Raw genomic sequence first — 19639 nt, 5'->3', positions numbered from 1 at the left:
AACCTTCTTGGATAGAAGGCTTCACTGTTACAAAATGCCTTTTTTTTCTTTCTTTCTTTTTTTTTTTTTCTGTTGCCTAGGCTGGAGTTCAGTTGTGGAATCTCAGTTCACTGCAGTCTCCACCTCCCAGGTTCAAGTGCTTCTTCTACCTCATCCTCCTGAGTAGCTGGTATTACAGGCCAGAACCACCTTGTCCAGCTAAACCTTTTTTTCTTTATACACTAAGTATAAAGAATAATAGCGATAAAACATTTTAAATTACATAAGCTGATTCTAAGTTTAAGAAATTAACATAGAAGAATAGGCAGGACAGTTCTTTAAAGAAAACAATGAAAACAGACTAACCACAATAAATATTAAAATATATTACAAAGTTCAAAGATTTAGAATCGTTTCACATAGTTATGTAGACAAAAAGTAGGACAGAAGAGAATCCAGAGATATTTCCCAAAACATACAGACCATCAGTAAATTTGTATGATATTTCATATTAGTTGGGAAACAATCAATTATTCATTAGCTACTTTTTTTTTTTTACTTTTGATTAAAGTAAAAGCACTCTGCTTGGTGCAGTGGCTCCCGCCTGTAATCCCAGCACTTTGGGAGGCCAAGGTGGCTGGATCACTTGAGGCCAGGAGTTTGAGACCAGCCTGGCCAACGTGGTAAAATCCCGTCTCTACTAAAAATACAAAAATTAGCTGGGTGTGGTGGTGCTCTTCTGTAGACCCAGGTACCCAGGAGGCTGAGGCAGGAGAATCGCTTGAACCTGGGAGGCGGAGGTTGTAATGAGCTGAGATCGTGCCACTCAGCCTGGGCAACAGAGCGAGACTCTATCTCCAAAAAAAAAAAGTAAAAGCACTTACATCAAACTGCAGTTGGATCAAAGATTTACTATGATACATAAGATGATAACAGTGGAGAATATTTTTGTAAAATTTAGGTTGAGAAGTTCTTCTCAGGAAGACATTTGACTATATAAAATGTATTAGTGCATCAGTATTTTGAGTGACTTTTAAAAAAATTGTTAACCTATGTGTTAATTTTCTTAATATATAAGGAACTCTAATAAAAAGAAAAAAGCCTCAACTCAAAAGATAAATTGGAAAATAGTATGATTAGGCAGATTATAGAGAAAGAAGTAGAGATGACTTTTAAACATAAGAAGATGGATACATCTACACTTACAATTAAAGAAAAAAAAAATTCTACCAGTTTCCATTTAACATTGGGAAGGTTGATCATTTCAGTTAACCATGTTAGGCTTTTGAAGGAGATTGGTCAGGGTGGGGGGAAAAGTTATAAGGAGACACAAACCTTGGAAGTCCTGGGAGGTTTTGCAAAGCTTTGGGAGAGAATAAAGGCTGAAGGCAGCTGAATTCTCTTACCCTGAGGCTACGGGCAAATAGTAAGGAATTTAGGTAAGTTTATTTACTTTTGCCGACCTTCGATCATCCGACCTTTGATCCTCCGACCTTTGATCATCTGACCTTTCATCATCTGCATGCAGGACTGCTCCCTACAGCGGGGGCAGCAGTTACCCACAGATTGTGTTGGCTCCAGGCCTTCATCATTAAATCTGTACTGAATAAATACAAGCAGCTCCAGCTTATTGGGGCTGCATTCTCTCTTCGGAGTCTCTAAGGCCGAGCAGTTTCCTAGCCGCGCTCACGCAAAATACCTGTGTCTGCGTACTTTTTTCATCCGTCGCTCGGCCAGAGTCAGCGGATCAGACTCAGCAGCTGGTGCCCCTCGTGAGGAACGTTGCAAGGGATCACAGCGGAACCCCTGAAAATGAAGGCGAAGAGATTGTGCAGTCAGTAAGTCATTGGTGCCCACTTGGGATATCCAAGTTCAGGGGAATTCTCAAGCTGGAGTTTCATCATGAGACAACAGCTATCCGCACAACAGAAACAGTATATAAAAGTATTGAAACAACTGCTTAAAGATAGCGGAGCCTCGATTTCACAGGCTCAGTTAAGGGACCTAATGCAAACTGTTGTTTCCCATAATCTGTGGTTCCCAGCAGAAGGAACGCTGGACCTAGAACTCTGGGAACAAGTGGGGAAAAACCTTAAACAGTATCATACACAAGGGCAACGGATCCCAGTAACGTCTTTAACCGTATGGACCTTAGTTAGGGCTGCTTTGGCCCCGCTGTACGCAGAAGAGCCCAAGAAGGGAAGGGAGGAGGAACCATCACCTACCTTAGTGCCACCGCCTCCTCCCTCATCACTGCCATTACTGGGTAAAGATACTAAAGAGGAAATGGAGGTTTTCCCTGAGCCCCCTCCCCCAATAAATTAGAAAAAAGACAAGGGATACACTACAGCTATGGGACCCTGTCTTAGGCAGGTGGCATTAGAAGGGGAGCTCTTAACCTGTCCGGAAATGCAAGATCACCAAGGCGATCAGGTATGTGAACCCATTTCTTTTGACACTTATAAAGATAAGAGAAAGCATTCGCGCAAACACAGCTGTTAGTCCATTTACGAAAGGATTAACTGAAGCCGTAGCAGACAACTCCTGTTTGGCCCGATGGGACTGGTCAGTGCTAGCTAAAACAACTTTAGAGGCCAGTCAGTACCTCCTCTGGAAGGCAGAGTATGATAAGTTGTGTGAACAACAAGCCAACCAGAATCAATTGGCCAGGCAAGACATAACAGCTGCTGTGCTTCAGGGGAGGGGTTCCTATGCCAGTGTACAACAACAATTAAGTTTTGTTCCCTAAGCCTATGCACAAGTGTCTGTGTGTGCTCTCAGGGCTTGGAACCGAATTTCTGAAAGCGGAGTTCAACAGGGATCTTTTATAAATGTTCGACAAGGGCCTTAGGAGCCATTTGTTGAATTTATCAATTGGTTAACCCAGGCAATTAAGAGACAAATTAGTCAGCCCAGGGTGCTGATATCTTATTGTTGCAGTTGGTTTATGAAAATGTTAACGTCCACTGCCAGCAAGCAATGCAGACAGTCAGAGGAAAGGCAGCTACGGTCAGGGAACTTACATGAGCATGTCAACTGATGGGGACTGAAACACACAAAGCCAAAATATTGGCTATGGCAATAAAGCCTCCTAAAGTGAAAAGGGAGAAAAACCCAAATTGTTTTCTATGTGGAGAGCCAGGTCATATGAAGAGGTAACTCAGGAAAAGAACCCCCTTCTGTATGCCCCCGATGTAGAAAGGAGAAACATTGGGCAAATCAATGCAAGTCCAAATTTGAAAAGATGGCAACCCCATGAGTAATCAGGAAACTCCATGAGGGGCCAGCCCCAGGCCCTGTTCCAAACTTGGGCAGTGCCAGCAGCTTTCCTTGGTCAATTGGAAAGCCCACAGTCCACTCTTTCAGAACAGCCACCTCTGGGAGCACAGGATTGAACTTTTACTCTGCCCCAACGAATTAGTGCTAAAAGAAGGAGAAGACCCCAAAAGGGTTGCAGCAGGGATCTGGGGCCCACTGCCTCCAGAACGGTGGGATTGGTCCTAGGATGATCAAGCCTATCCAGTAAAGGAATCAGTGTGCTCACGATAGTAATTGATAGTGATTTTCAAGGTGAGATATTAGTTATGATGGAATGTAAAGGTCAGTCTGCATATTCTTCCTCCTAAATCTAAAATAGCTCAGTTACTACTCTTACCATACTGGGTCCCCAGCGCCCAGGGAAAGGGTAAGGGAAGTTTGGAAGCACGGGAGCCATAGGAGTATATTAGAAAAAATTAATCACTGATCAGAGACCCATGATTACCTTAAAAATTGGAAATAAGAATTTTACTGGCCTACTGGATACAGGGGCAAATATTTCGATTATTAGTGATCAAAACTGGCCAGAAACTTGGCCTTGGGTCACTCAGAAACAAAAATTGTTGGCATCGGGGAAGTGCACACAGCCAAGCAGAGCAAGTGCCCCCTAACATTGTGATTTGGAGGGAAAAAAACAGTTACAAAACTCTAATCATGACGGTCCCTGTTAACCTTGGGGATGGGACCTCTTAGCCCAATGGGAGCTGCAAACCCCTTTCTAATAATGACCACTGTTGTTATTCCTCCCCTATCCCTGACGTGGCTCTCTCAAGATCCAATTTGGGTAAAACAGTGGCCTTTAAAGGGAGAGTAATTACAGTGAGCCCACAAATTAGTTGAGCAATTAAAAGCCAGCCATATAGAACCATCAAACAGCCCTTAGAATTTGCCCATTTTCATCATTCCCAAAAGGTCTGGCAAATGGAGACTTGCATGACTTGTGGGCTGTCAGTGCTAATTTGCAACCTATGGGGCCTCTTCAACAGAGGCTCCCTTCCCCTGTGGCAATTCTTCAAGATTGGCCTATAGTCGATACTGACTTAGAAGACTGCTTTTATACATTCCTGTTAAAGAACAGGGCAGAGAATAATTTACATTTACCATACTAGCTATCAGTAACGAAAGGGCAGCTCACCAATTTCATTGGAAAATACTCCTCAAGGAATGCTGAGCAGTCCTACCATGTGTCAGCATCATGTAAATCAGGCTTTGCTCCCCAGTAGAAAAAAATTTCTTAATAATTAAGATTATTCATTTTGTGGATGGTATTTAACTAGCAGACCCAACAGCCAGTACTTGTAAATTTATATGCCTCTGTTGTAAACTTAAGTTTATATACCTCTGTTGTTAAGAGGTTAATCGTAGCACCTGAAAAAGTACAGATGTCCTCACCTTGGAAATATCTTGGATACATACTAACTTCCTGGTCAGTAAGACCTCAGAAGGTTAAATTAAATACTAGCAATTTACATACCTTAAATGATTATCAGAAATTACTGGGTGATATTAGCTGGCATCCTCCTACCTTGGGCATAACTACTGATAAATTACAGAACCTGTTTTCTGTCCTAAAAGGCAATGCTGTCCTAGACTCACTCGGCATTTAACCCCTGCAGCAAAAAGGGAAATTGAGGAAATAGACCAAGTTATTTCTCAGAGGCATCTAGATCGCATAGATCCATGATATTCAGTTCAGTTGTTTGTTTTTCCTGCTAAACACTCCTCTACAGGATTAATAGGACAGATGGCCGCAGGGCTGCGCTTCCTAGAATGTGTTTTTTGCTCACATATTGGGACTAAAACACTATCTCACTATATCCAGCTAGTTAGTAAAGTCATCTATATGGGCCGCAGACGATGCAGTCTGTTGCTAGGTTATGACCCTGATGGTCATAAGAATTTTCTTGAGTAAAAATTTGAAGCAGTCTTGCCCCATCACTAGATCTTCAGATAGCACTCTCTGATTATGCAGGCCATATAAAACATGCCCTTCCTGCTGACAAACTATTTCAGTTCTTATCTTATACTCCTGTAGTTTTGCCAACAAAAGTAGTTCACTCCCTCATACCTAGTGCTTTAACGCTTTTTACTGATGGTTCTGGTAAAAATGGAAAAGCGGCTATTTGATGGAAACCACATAATTCCCTCACTAGATCTGGATTTACTAGCGCTCAGGGAGCTGAGGTTGGAGCCCTAATACTGGCCCTAGAAACCTATTCCTCTCAGCCCATTAACATTGTTAGTGACTCTGTTTATTTGTTGCAAAACCTTGAGACGGCGCTCATAAAGTCCGCTCTCGAGCCCACCCTGAGTGCACCTTTTCTTGGACTTCAGCAATTGCTGGATCAACATACACAGTCAATTTTATCACACATATTCCAGCCCACAGCTCACTGCCTTTCCCACTGGCTTATGGCAGTGATCAAGCAGACCTGCAGGTTATGACGTCACTGCTTGACCAAGCCACCCAGTCGCATCGATTTTTCCACCAAAATTAGAGAAACTTAATTGCAGCTTACCCCAAGACTAGCTAAACAAATTGTCCTGCAATACCCAGATAGCCAGCTCACAGGCACGTCCCCTCCTTCAACAGGTATTAATCGTAGAGGACTAGAACCTAATCAGTTACAGCAACAGATGTTACACACGTCCCTAAATTTGGAAAACTAAGATATGTACATGTATCCGTTGATACCAATTCCTACCTAATTAGCACACGCTCTTCCTGGAGAGTCCACCCGATATATCATTAAACACCTTTTAACTTTTGTGTTTATGGGGTGGCCCACAAAAATTAAAACTGATAATAATCTGGCTTATGCCAGCTCACATTTTCAACTTGTCACACGTGGAGCATCCAACATTCCACAGGCATCCCGTATAATCCCCAAGGACAGGCCATAATAGAACATGTCCTCTCCACCCTTAAAAATATGCTCAGAAAACGAAAGGGGAAAATGAGTAAGGACCCTGCAACACTAGTAGCACAAGCGTTATTTACGCTTAATTTCTTCAATTTAAATGATAAATTTCAATCAGCTATAGAAAAGCACTTTGCTAAATCTTCTCAAGACATAAAACCCACAGTATTATGGAAAGATGTAAATAGTAATGTATGGTATGTCCAAATGAATTGCCAACATGGGGAAGATGATATGCTTGTGTTCACACCCCGCTCAGGCCCTCTTTGGATGCCAGCATGATGCATCAGACCATACCATGGCGTGGCTAGGACCCAACACGGTACCAGAAGTGAAGGAAATGACCCCACAGGACCCGCAGCTCCAGACAACACAGCTTCCTCAGACAACACAAGCCCCGGACATTACCTGGGGGATGCTGAAGAAGACAACTTACAAGGCTGAGCAAATCCTGCTCCAGACACAGAAACCATTCACTCCAGATAATTTGTTCCTTGCTTTGCTCTCTGGTGTAAGTTGCAACTCACATAGGATCCTTTTTAGGCTCTCGCTTTCCCTGCAACCCGTACCTGCTACACTCTGTTGGGCTTATCTCTTAGATCCGCCTTTCTTATGCCCTGTTACCTGGGCAGACACCCCCTTCCAGCCTCTAATAATGTAACTGCTTGGCTAGGAGGGATTGACTTACCCCTAGTAGGGTCCCTTATTAATGGCACACATTGGACTAAGGTGCCAGGTAACACTACATATCACTCCACTGTCCTCCCACTGTGTGTAAGTTTTAAAAGTTCTAACCCTTACTGTGTACCTGCCCAAACAAAATTATGGGTACGTCATGGGCAAAGGAAATGCCTTAACATTCTTGGTTGCCAGTAGCCTCAAACCGGGCAATGCAATCAGTGCCACTTTCCCCAGCATTCCTCCCTGTGCTAAAGAACAAAGCCGGGAAAGTAATGGATTCCACTTCGGCTGGGAGGTCTGTCATGGGGGACAAGCCCTTAGTCTCCAGTTAGGCAATTTAATATCTTAGACTGGAGCCCCTGACGGTTGTTTACAGGGCGAACATACTGATGTTTGCGTCCATTGTGATATCAATCATAGTTTCGTGGCCATGTCCATTCCTTTATGGGATTTGGGCCGAAGAGGGGATGGGATATCCCAGACCCCAGGTAGAGTCCATGCCACCCCAAGACACTTTATGGCATCTGGGACATCTTAGCACCACCCTTACCACCTGGTATGGGACATACCATAATTCCAGTAACAATTATGCTATAACCTTTATACATAATCACACAGATCAGTGCCTGATTTGCACTACTCATCCATATGTTTTTCTTACGGGAACCAGTATTTCCATTACACCCCAAAACTCCATGTTTGTGACCTGAGTGCAAGGACAGGCCTGCTTCACCTCATGTATCACTAATTACAGTATATCTAATTTAAATATTACTAGTGTTATGGTATTAAGGAGGCAATCTGAGATATTCCTACCAGTCAGTTTGATACACTATTGGCAAGTTTCCTCTGCTTTTGCCAACTTAGAACATGCCATATCCCAGGTCAGACACAAAAGATTCATAGTTGCTCTTACAGCCTTTATAGTCTCAGCCGTAGTCATCCTAGCAACTGCTAGTGTTGCTGTAGCATCTCTTACTGAGTCAGTACAAACAGCTACTTTTGTAGATAACTTGACCAGAAATGTGTCTAATGAACTTATTCTACAATGGGGTATAAATCATAAGGTTCCTCCACATCTGCAAGCCCTCGAGACTGCCTTGGAACATGTAGGGGAGTGACAAGATGGCGCTAGCATTCTGACAGCAATTAAACCGACTGGGAGCTTAGGCATATCTCTGTCACCTCTCTACCATGGAGCCAGTCAATACATAGTTGGGATGAGGTGAAACACCTCTGGGTGACCTTACATGATAATTTAACAGCAGTCGTAAAGCAACTTAAATCTAGAATTGCTAAGTGCCGTAGATCTACATGCCCAACAGACAGCCATATGGAAGGATGTGCAAGAACATCTCTCCTGGATAGACTCCCACTCCTTGATTAGAAAAAGATATTACTAATTATACTTATGTTTGTCTTACGTTATTTACCAATTCTAGGATGCAAAGCCGGAATACGAGCAGTAATCGCTACGCCTGACAAACCTGTTGCTGCACACATCTGTACTCTTCAATCAACAATACTCTTCAATCAACAAAACCTGATGCAAAAAACAGAAAAGGGGGAGATGCAGGAGATCAGTCAGGGTGATGGGAAAAGTTATAAGGAGAGACGCAAACCTTCTTGGAAGTCCGGGAGGTTTTGCAAAGCTTCAGGAGAGAATACAGGCTGAAGGCAGCTAAATTCTCTTACCCTGATGCTAAGGGCAAGAAGTAGGTAACAAAGGAGTGTAAAGGAATTTATCTAGACGAGTTTATTTACTTTTGCAGACCTTTAATCATCCTATCCGTGCGCGCAGGACTGCTCCCAAGGAGGGGGGGAAGGGGCGACAAGTACCTACAGATTATGTTGGCTCCAGGCCTTTGTCATTAAATCTGTACTGAATAAATACAAGCGGCTCCAGCTTATCAGGGCTGCATTCTGTCTTCGGTGTCTCTAAGGCCAAGCAGTCCCCTAGCCGCACTCATGCAAAATACCTGTGTCTGTGTATTTTTTTCATCCGTCGCTCAGCCTGAGTCTGCGGGTCAGACTTGGCAGGATTTTGACTTGATATATTGTGTGTGTTTGGAAATGGGGAATAATTCCTATGCTTATGTACTATTGATGGGAATATTAATTGGTTCAGCCTTTCTGGAGGTCAGTCTAATGTTAATCGTTAAAATTTAAATCTGTATGCCTTTTGACACATCAAGTTCATATCTAAGAATTTGCCCCCATAGTAATACCATGGACATACAAAGATGAGTATAGGGATGTTTCTTGCAGGGTTCTTTCTAAATTATTGCTAGGTTGACTTAACTAAATCCAAATGATGTTATTTGTAATGTAGTACTTAAATGTTTTTCTTGTTATTTTAGCCAAAACTGGACAAGCCAAGGCATCTGTAGCCAAAGTAAACAAATCTGCAGGTATGTTTTTTAAATTAGGATTCTAGACTATTAAAACTTCAAAGTATTTTAAAATCGTATGGTAGTAGTCTTGGATTTCACATGACGTAGTCTGTATTGAATGCATGCTAATCTTTGAGATTTATAATCTAGCAGTTTTGAGAAATGATATGTACTAGATAATGCTCCTATAGTAATTATTGAAATAATTTAACTGCAGAAATTTCTCATGGTGAATATCACGTATTTTCCTCTTTCTCTTTTATTGAGGTCTCTCTTCTTCTTTTCTTTTATACAATAGTTTAATAAATATGATCCCTTATGGTTTTTGTGAGCTATGGTGGGATTTTAGGTAATAATTAAGTTTTTTTCTCTTTTCCCTGGCATAATCCTTTCCAGTTTGTCTCCCATTTCTGCTAAACCCACATTAATTCGGGGTCATTTCTTTTAAGTGAATAGAGATCAGTGTATTAAATTATCTTTCAAGTTGGGCATGGTGGCTCACGCCTGTAATCCCATCACTTTGGGAGGCCGAAGGGGATGGATCACCTGAAGTCAGGAGTTAAGAGTCCAGCCTGGCCAACAAGGTGAAATTCTGTCTCTACTGAAAATACAAAAAAATTAGCCAGGTGCCAGTGGTGCACACCTGTAATCTCAGCTACTAGGAAGGCTGGGGCAGGAGAATCGCTTGAACCTGGGAGGTGGAAGTTGCCGTGAGCCGAGATCTCACCACTGCACTCCAGCCTAGGGAGACTCTGTCTCAAATAAATAAACAAATAATCTTTCATATAATATTAAAAAGGAAAGGAAACAGCCTGGAACTGGCAAAAATCATTATTAGTGGCAGATCCAGAATTTTCATATAGTAGTTTCTTAGAAGCAGTAATTTGAGTGGGTCATGGGTGGCTAGGAAACTTGTCTTGAAGCTAGTGGGTCATGGGTGGCTGGGAAACTTGTCTTGAAGCTGCATTTATTTTGCTAACACTTTGCTGTTACTTTGATACCAAGTGTATGGAGTCACTGGGGATGTGGTAGACTGGGATTAAACTGATGGCCACTCCTTTACTTGCTGGAAATTAATGCCGGCTATTTTTTATTTTTTCCTTAAGTCCCAGTACCCAGATAGAAGTTATAAAGTGAATTGACTTGTGATAATAACATAGGGATAGTGAAAGAAATATCTTAAGGGCTCACTGAGGCTCAGTTTACTGCAGTGTGGCAAAAGTCGTGAATGACTAAGAATTGACAAGCTAGGTGACAAGCTATAAGGATTTGTATTGTTCTTTTTGAGCAACGATTATGGACTGTCTTGAATATAAAGGGTGGATTTGTAAATTGGTTCAGGTGATTTTTGTAGATGTCAGTGAATGTTTTTTGTATGATTTTTAAAAGTATGATTGTATTCTCATAAGGTTCCTGTTACGTAATTCTGGCAATCATCACCCTTATATATAGGGAAATATGTACACAAATCTGTTAGTGCCCCAAAGCTTCTCAATATAAATTGGAGTTTAGTTTAGATCTGTTGATTTTTGATCTTGGGCTTTTTCCTCATCCATTCTTGCTAGTTGTTATGAATCCTAATTTCGAAGTTAAATCTTGTGTTGCTCTCTGAATGGAAAGTGTTTGGGCTCTGACAGTCTTCTACAACACTTTGATGATCACATCTTTATAAACAGCACCATCTTGGAAAATAGGCCATAGTAATAGATAATGTAGGTACAAATAATGGTCAGAGCAATTTAAATAGTCCTGTACAGCTAGGAAACTGTAGGAATGAGTCAAAACAATCTTTATATGACCTGACCATGATATAAGTGTTCTTGAATGCTTTTTAATCAATTAGGAGCCATGGAAGCATGGGTTGGGAGGGTCTAGGTTTAACTGCTTTTGGAACTGCTAAAAGTATGGGATTGTTTTTATGTCCTTGGAATTAGTAATTTTGCTTCTAGTTGATCCACACGTTCAGAAATTTATTTAACTTGCATGAATGCTGTTTTAAGTACAGGTTGAGTATCCCTTATCCAAAATGGTTGGGAGCAGAAGTGTTTTAGATTTTGGATTTTTTTCAGATTTTGGAATGTTTGCATATATATAATGAAATACCTGGGGGATGGGAGCCAAGTCTAAACGTGAAATTCATTTATGTTTTATATACACCTTAGCCTGAAGGCAATTTTATACAGTGTTTTAAATAATATTGTGCATGAAACAAAGTTTTTTTTAAGTACTTATGTGGGAATTTCCCTCTTGTGTCATGTCAGCAGCACTCACGGTTTCAGGTTTTGGAACATTTCAGATTTTGGATTTTCAGATTAGGGATGTTTGACCTATACCCCAGTAGGGAGGTAGATTCTTATTTCAGTGATTTCTTTTTTCTGAAGAAATTATCATCATTGCTAGATTTAGAAAACGGCCTATGTCCCAAATATGATTTTATGTTTTGAATAAAACATAGTCTATTGTTCTTATATTTTTTTCTCTGTGAAGTTCTTTGGGGATTGTTGATACAGTTAAGTAAACCAATTTTGACTGCAGCTTTTGTGATTTAGGGAAATCAGCAAGTTCTGTAAAATCTGTGGTAACAGTAGCTGCTAAAGGTAATAAAGCTTCAATCAAAACAGGTAAGACTATTGGGGAGGAGAGATTTTATTGTTTATTCTTTATTCACGTTTTAAATTCGTATAATAGTTGTTAGCATCTAATACTTGGAATAGTTTAGTAGATATTTCCTTGATATTTAAAACCTGACCCATTTTGTTGGAATTTTGTCTTTGGCAAATAGGCAGATACATTTTTGTGCATGTAAACAATCACATATATATGCAGCTATATAACTACATTTTTGACAGCTTTGTAATCACAGGTTGCTCTGTCGTTTCCCTCCATAAATGGTTTAAATCTTTGTTTCCCTCTTTTTTTTTAGAGTTGTCAATTCATATTGCCATCTCCAGTTTGTACAATTTCTTAGATGCTTGTTACTTTTAAAAAGATTATGTTAGGAGAATTCATTTTTTTCCATAAAGAAATGGAATACTATTTAAAATAAATGTAGCACCTTGGAACTAGAGCAATCTTTTTAGTAGTATCTTTCCTAATAGACTAATTCTAAAGAATCTTTGCAGAAATTACACAGTATTATTTTTGTGTGTATGTGATTATGATGTTGGTCTGCCATGTGAAAGTTAAAGATGTGGCTTTTTTGAGGGCATCACCAAAAAGTTGTATCTTGACTTAATCTTATTGGGAAAGAGGTACTGAAAATAAATAGAAATAATGAATATTTAGAAAAGACCTGCTTTTGTAATAAAGTCAAACTGATTTACTAATACATTAGTGTGAAACATGCTAAATGATTTAACAGACCTTTAGAATAATGGCTCACTGTACTTTTACAAGCAAAATCTGGTGGGAAGAAGTCTCTAGAAGCCAAAAAGACTGGGAATGTCAAAAACAAAGACTCTAACAAACCTGTGACCGTACCAGGTAAGCTTGAAATGTAGTCTTTCAGTGCTTTGTTTTGTTTTCTTTTTTTTTCACTTTTTAAGTTCAGGGGTACATGTGCAGGTTTCTTACATAGGTAAACGTGTCATGGGGGTTTGTTGTACAGATTATTTTGTCACCCAGGTATTAAGCCCAGCACCATTAGTTATTTTTCCTGATCCTCTCCCTCCTCCCACCCTCCACCTTCCAATAGGCCCCAGTGTGTGTTGTTTCCCTCTATGGGTCCATTTATTTTCTTTAGATCATCTTTAAGGTATATTTTGAAATTTTGCCTAAAAATTATCAAAGTGGGGATTGCTGTCTTTTGTTTTTCAAAGAGAGATGTTTGACTTAGGTCAGCCTAAGGAGACTTGAAATGTCAAAATAAACTAGCTTAAGTTGCTGTTTAGATTCATTAGTTTAATTATATTAGTGTTTTACTAGACTATTAAAGCAGACTATTTGATGCAGGAAACTCTGAAATAAAGACCAGTATTGAAGTCAAAGCCACTGAAGACTGTGCTAAAGAAGCTATTTGTGGTAGGTCAATAGAAATTTAATTTGTTCTTTTATGTTTAAAGGTAGAAGGAAAGTTAACATTTTTAGAAAAGAAATTCTTAATTTAGTATCTCCCCAACGCATTTACTTATTTTAATTACCAATGCCATACCTAAGTGAAATTAAGATTATTATGATTCATGTCTGTATCTCTTCATCTGAAATTTTGATCTGAAAAAGAATGAAATTTAAATGTATTTTTTAAAAGTGTCACTTTTGTAGTTATTTTGTTACATAGTTATTCTCTAGACTTTTGTATTATACGTTTTCATGTAGCTACTGTTTAATCTATTGTGGAATAAAGTGGGATCTTGATAAATATGTCTGCATCATTTTAAATTTTATTTTGTGTTAAGATGCTGCTTTGGAGACCACAGAAAATGAACCAGTTAGCAAGGTCAGTTTCCATATTTTATTTATTTCTTTAAAGCTCAAGACATTTTAATAAAAGATGTTTTTCTTATAAAGCCAGGTAAAAAATTCACGGTATTTGGCATGTGAGAATTCCAGTCATTTATGACTTTTAACACATGATTTTTAAAAAGGAAAAGAGAAAAAAATGTGATTTTAGCTCAGAAACCCTGAGGTGCAGAGTTAAGTCACAAAAATTAGGAACAGATCATCAACAAATGTACATGTTTTTTGAAGATTACTATTCATTGAGAACAACATGTTATGCCAAAATGGGTTTTGGGTAGACAGTAGTTGGTTAAATTAGAATCAGTAGAATTTTGTGAAATCTGTTTTTTTCTTAGAGGTAAATGGGAGATATGTTAATGGTTAGAATACCAGTTGTTTGCATTTGTGGAGAAGCAAGTGGAGTTTGCAGTTTTATGTAAAGGACAGAAAGTTCACTTAATAATTGTTTTCTTGTGTTTATGTATATTATTATGAATACATTACAGTGATTAATGTACATTTTACTGGTGTAGAGTTTTAGATCCTTCAGGTGTTGAGCATAAGTTTATTTTTGTCTGGTAGAGCCATTCTTCAAGTAGTAACTAAGTAGTAAGTCTTACTTTAGGAAGAGTATTTTATAGTACCAATTTAGTTTAAAGTCACACTAAACTGGTTTATGAAAATTGTAACTTCCTGCCTTTTTTTTTTCCCCTAGAGATCAAAAATTGCCAAGTTGACTATAACACATCATCTTTAGAAATTTTCCCAATAAGCATGAAAGGAATAATTGGCATTGATGAGAGGGTTACCTTGAAGAATAAAATAGATCTGAGAGAAGGGATGGCAGAAAACAAAGTGCTTAATTGCATTGAGGATTGGGTTATGGGGTAAAGATTCTCAGGAGCTTTTTTATTATTTATTGCCTAAAAGTGATTATCTTATTCGGGAGGATAAAAGGATACACACTGATTTGGAGCTTGGGGATATTATCAGAAGGCACAGGGATGGCGACAGTATATGAAAGGAAGCAGTTGTAGCCAGAAACAAATGAACTTGTGTTTGAAAACAGTGGGTGACAGCTGCTTGGGTGACTGAGACACAAGAATCACTTGCACCTGGGAGATGGAGCTTGCAGTGAGCCAAGGTTGCACTACTGCACTCCAGCCTGGGCAACAGAGCAAGACTCTCAAAAAAAAACGGTGGGTGAAAAAGAGACCAGCAGACCTGAACTAGATGACAGATGGTATAACTACAATTAGTCCTGTGTACTCTTGAAGAGTGTAAATTTGCAAGCTTTTTTGCTTTTCTTTTTAATTTGAGGTTCAGACCAGCCTCTTGAGTTTATCAGACTTTCCTCTATATTAAATGCAACAATATACTAACATGAAACATGATAATACAGTATAAACTTAAGTAAATATAAAAGCAATTAAAGAAATTTTAATACCAGGTTTTAAAAATTTGTTTTGAAGGAAACAGAAGAAATGTGTGTGATGCTTATCTCTAATTTGCCTAATAAAGGATATTCTATAGAAGAAGTTTATGACTTAGCAAAACCATTTGGTGGTTTAAAGGATATCTTGATTTTATCATCTCATAAAAAGGTAAGAGTTGATTAATAGCTGTTCATATCCTCTGCAAGCAGGCTTTGAAAAACACGACATTTACTTACAAAACTAAAAAGAAAGTGTTTAAAAGCAGTATCTCAAAGTAAACTTCCAAGCTAAGGGATTTTAAAATATAAAATACAAATATCCTGTATTTTAGTATTGTTGTAATGAGACATAGTTTTAATGATGGGGACAGATGGCTTTCTAATATGTCAAAGTTTTACTCAAGATTTTAGTTTAATAGGAAATGTTTTATATCTTTAATATGTTTAATAAATAGGAAATGTTTTATATCTTTAATATGTTTAATATGTAAGTATATGTATGAGAAAGGCTTATACCAGCAAACTTTATCTATTTTGGCTTTTTAGGAAGCTATATTTGTAAGATTTTGTAGATCATTCTTCTACTTGTATTTTTGTACTCTTTCTGCTCTTTTATCAGTGATACTCAAATGGGAAGTAACCATTTTCAGACTCAGACTAATGATGTCATCAATACTTAAAACAATCTAGGTTTATCTTTATGTTCTAAATTTTCTATAAGCGTGTGTTGGCTTTGTGTTTTTAAAACAACACATTAAAATGTATGTAATAATCAACTTGTAGAAAGTATGTTTAATCGAGCGAGATTTCAGGAAGTAGTTTAAGTCATGGAAATGACACCATTAGAATAGTGGGAAGAAGTGTTCTTAAAATAGAAAGGAGTTGGTAGTCACTAGAGATCTTTGAAAGTAGAATAGGATATATGTTTTGAGGCACTCAGAGCCAGTGTGCTTGAGAAAATGGTAGAAGAGAATGAGTACGAGTTATATGTAATTTCACATTATGTTAGAAGTAGATTATTTGAATGATCGCAGAGCTCAGTAAATACACTAAAACCCATTGCATTGTGTACAGCGATTGAACTTTAAACCTAAGTTATCTGCCCAGTTTTGAGTGGAGTTGAGTAAAATTAAAATATTTGGAGACTTAATGAAACTACTTTAAACATTTATGAAATTAAAATTAACAAATTAAAATGAAAATTTAAAAACTGAAGAGTATTTGTTTTTAGGAACAGGATTCCACATCTGTATTATGCAGTAACATTTTAAAACTACAATAAATAAATAGACAAACAACCTTAAGAGATAATTCATTTCAAATAGGCTTACAACTAAAAGTAAACATATAGCTTTCTACCTCATTAACTATCAAATATATGGAAGAAGTTTCAACCTCTACTTACCACGGTGTGAAAATTAAAGCCAAAATGTATGGAGCTACAGCTTTATACCTATGAAAATAACAGAATGAAAAATGACTTCACAATTATTACACTTTTTTTGGTTCTTTATTTCTCATATTTCTCATATTTTGTCAATAAATTTATTTACTCAAGAAATACTAATATTGATTAGAAATGTATCTGCTACATGCCAGATACTGCTCTAGGTACTAAGGATACAGTGTTGAATAAGATTTTTCTTAATGTCAGTGGCTAGAATGTCTCTTCTTTTTTCTCTCTTTAGTTTGCCTTAGTATAGTAAGTTTAGTCATTCATTATTTCTTGGTTATGGTTGTAATATTCTTAGTCTTTGGGCCTCATTTTTCTGAGGACTGCCTTTTGTATCTTAAAAATATTTACTAAGTTGTTCAATTCACTTGACTTTGAAGTAGTTTGTTTATACTTGTAAGTCTGTTTTTGAGAAAAATTAACGTAAGAATTTTTTGTTACCGTAATTTCTATTTTAAAAGGCATATATAGAAATAAATAGAAAAGCTGCTGAGTCTATGATAAAATTTTATAACTGCTTCCCAGTATTGATGGATGGAAATCAACTCTCAATAAGTATGGCTCCTGAAAACATGAATATAAAAGATGAGGTAAATCAGACCACCATTTTTACTAGCTCTTACTAAGTTTTTAAATCAGATTTGTTACAATCTGTTATGTTTTCTAGTTTTCCACTTTGGGTCACATTTTTCTCACAGACACTAAGAAAGCTTCTTCCTGTCCCTCCAACAATCACCCAGTCACCCATCCACCTGTTTGAGAGTTACTTTCATTGTGAGGGAATCCTGTTCTTCATGCATGTTGGGATGGAAAAAAGGTTGAATTTTATCTAAAAAAAAAAAAAAGGTTTCTCTCTTTCTGCCATTATCTGTCATCTAAACTAGGATTCTGGAAGTTATCTTTAATTCTTTTTCTATCATTTCTTACATTTAGTTTCTTGCTAAATCTTGTTTAACTCAGTGAGCTTGTTCCCTCTTCCTCATCCCATATACCATTGCTTTATCTCTTAAAAACTCTTACTAGTCCAGGCATGGTGGCTCACGCTGGTGATCCTAGCACTTTGAGAGGCTGAGGTGGGAGGATTGTGTGAGCCCAGGACTGCAAGACCCAAGACCAGCCTAGGCAACAAAGTGAGACCTCATGTCTACAAAACTTAAAATAATTAGCTGGGCCTGAAGGCGCACACCCGTGGTCCCAGCACCTCAGGATGCTGAGGTAGGAGGATCACTTGAGCCCAGGAGTTCGAGGCTGCACTGAGCTGTGATTGTACCACTGAACTTCAGCCTGGGTGACAGAGGGAGACCTAGTCTCTAAAACAAACAGACAGACCGCCTCCTGGACCTTTTGCGTATACAAAAGTAATTGTCTTTTCTACATACACGCTACCTTCAGTTTTATAAAACTGCCTCAAGTTCCTCAGCTTTTATCTCATGTACACACCCTTCAGTGCCTCTATGTGGCCTATAAACATTTATTGTCAACTGCTAAGAAGCATGAGGTAGAAATATTGTATGCATTACATGAGGTAGAAATGTTACATCCTCTCTAGAGGCAGGTAGAAATGCATGTAATGTAAAAACACCTTTCATTAAGAATCACTGTAATGTGATATAATTGGCGAGATTGTTTTATACACGTCAGTAGTATCAACAAGAAAAAAAGTTTAGGATCCTCAGTCTTACAAAGTCCAAGTTCCTTTGCCACACACAAAGCCTTCCATTAGTTGTCCTCTGCCTGCTTTGATATCCTTGTTTCATGATGTTCTTGACCTCTTCATAATTCAGTAGCATCAAATCTGCATTTATGCTCTGTGCTGTTTTATTTGCCTGCATTTCTGTTCTTTCTCATCTCCTGCTTTGCTTAGTTAACTTTTCTTTTGTAATTTGAATTATCTTCCTGTTGTCTAAATTAAATCTCTTTATTCTTTATATGTGAATTTGAATGTCTTTCCTAAATGGTACTGTCTTACTAGTCTTTTATGTTCTTAGGGGATATTAGTCTTTTATGTTCTTAGGGGAATAAGAAGAATTAAATTGTATGAGTTAGGATGAGGCTTGTTGAGGAGAAAAAGATTTTTGGAAAGAATGTAAATCTTGCTGCTGCTTAATTTTATGAAATACTTTGTAATGCATATTTGTATAGATTGTCATGTTATAAATCTTACCTAAGTAATTATTTATTTGTATGAGAAAGAGCTTATACCATCAACCTTTATCTATTTTGGCTTTTTAGGAAGCTATATTTATAACCTTGGTAAGAGAAAATGACCCAGAGGTGAGTTTTGCATTTAAATGCTTTTGTATACTTATTTAATTGATGGAAACATTGTTTTACTTGTTTGCCTTTTAGGGATTAAAACCTTAGAACTAATTTTAAGATATTGAGGTGATGGAAATGTCAGATGGGTCTTCTTGGTACAAATAAAAAAATAAAGGGTTATTGTAGTCCTTAATGTGAAAAGATTGTTCAGGTACTGGAGTGCATACTCAGTGGTCTAGTAGGTCAATATCTTGTCTGAGGATGTTTTGGGTAAACATTATGTTGATAGTAGAGATATTTTACTTCCCATTTTAGTACATCGTTTTACTGATTACTCGTATGTAAAATCAAGACCTCACTATCTTCCCCCATGTAGTCATTTTCTTACTTTTGGGAGAGAACATCATCTAACCTGTGTAATAGTTTAAGTTAACGTTAATCTGTTTTACGGTTTGTTGCTTCAGCTGTGGTTTTTTCTATGCTGTCTCTTAAAAAAAAACTACAGGCAAATATAGATACAATTTATGATCGATTTGTACATCTTGATAATTTACCGGAAGATGGACTTCAGTGTGTACTTTGTGTTGGACTTCAGTTTGGAAAAGTGGATCACCATGTATTCATAAGTAATAAAAACAAGGTAACAAGTTCCCTCATAATTTAGCTATACATTCTATAAAGAATATATAATAACCCTGTATTCTGACGATCTGCAACTTCTAACTCAGCTTCTGATCTGAAGCACCTATAAATATTAACCACT

The 19639-nt window shown here is 37.9% G+C and overlaps 1 protein-coding gene across 17 annotated transcripts in view; it reads left to right on the top strand.

Annotated features, from left to right (window-relative positions):
* Window positions 1-19639, top strand: part of ZNF638 (zinc finger protein 638) — a 154040-nt gene that overhangs the window by 111835 nt on the left and 22566 nt on the right. For all 17 annotated transcript variants that reach the window (XM_077959442.1, XM_077959441.1, XM_077959444.1 and 14 more), the window contains 9 exons: window positions 9260-9310; window positions 11842-11913; window positions 12689-12775; window positions 13244-13312; window positions 13687-13727; window positions 15202-15333; window positions 17079-17207; window positions 18850-18891; window positions 19382-19516. In XM_077959442.1, coding sequence (XP_077815568.1) covers window positions 9260-9310; window positions 11842-11913; window positions 12689-12775; window positions 13244-13312; window positions 13687-13727; window positions 15202-15333; window positions 17079-17207; window positions 18850-18891; window positions 19382-19516 — 758 coding nt within the window. The remainder of the gene's footprint in view (window positions 1-9259; window positions 9311-11841; window positions 11914-12688; window positions 12776-13243; window positions 13313-13686; window positions 13728-15201; window positions 15334-17078; window positions 17208-18849; window positions 18892-19381; window positions 19517-19639) is intronic.

This window comes from Macaca mulatta, chromosome 13 (assembly GCF_049350105.2).
Source record: "Macaca mulatta isolate MMU2019108-1 chromosome 13, T2T-MMU8v2.0, whole genome shotgun sequence".
NCBI classification, from domain to species: domain Eukaryota; kingdom Metazoa; phylum Chordata; class Mammalia; order Primates; family Cercopithecidae; genus Macaca; species Macaca mulatta.
Note: the sequence above shows the minus strand (reverse complement) of the source record. Positions and strands in the feature narration are given on the sequence as shown.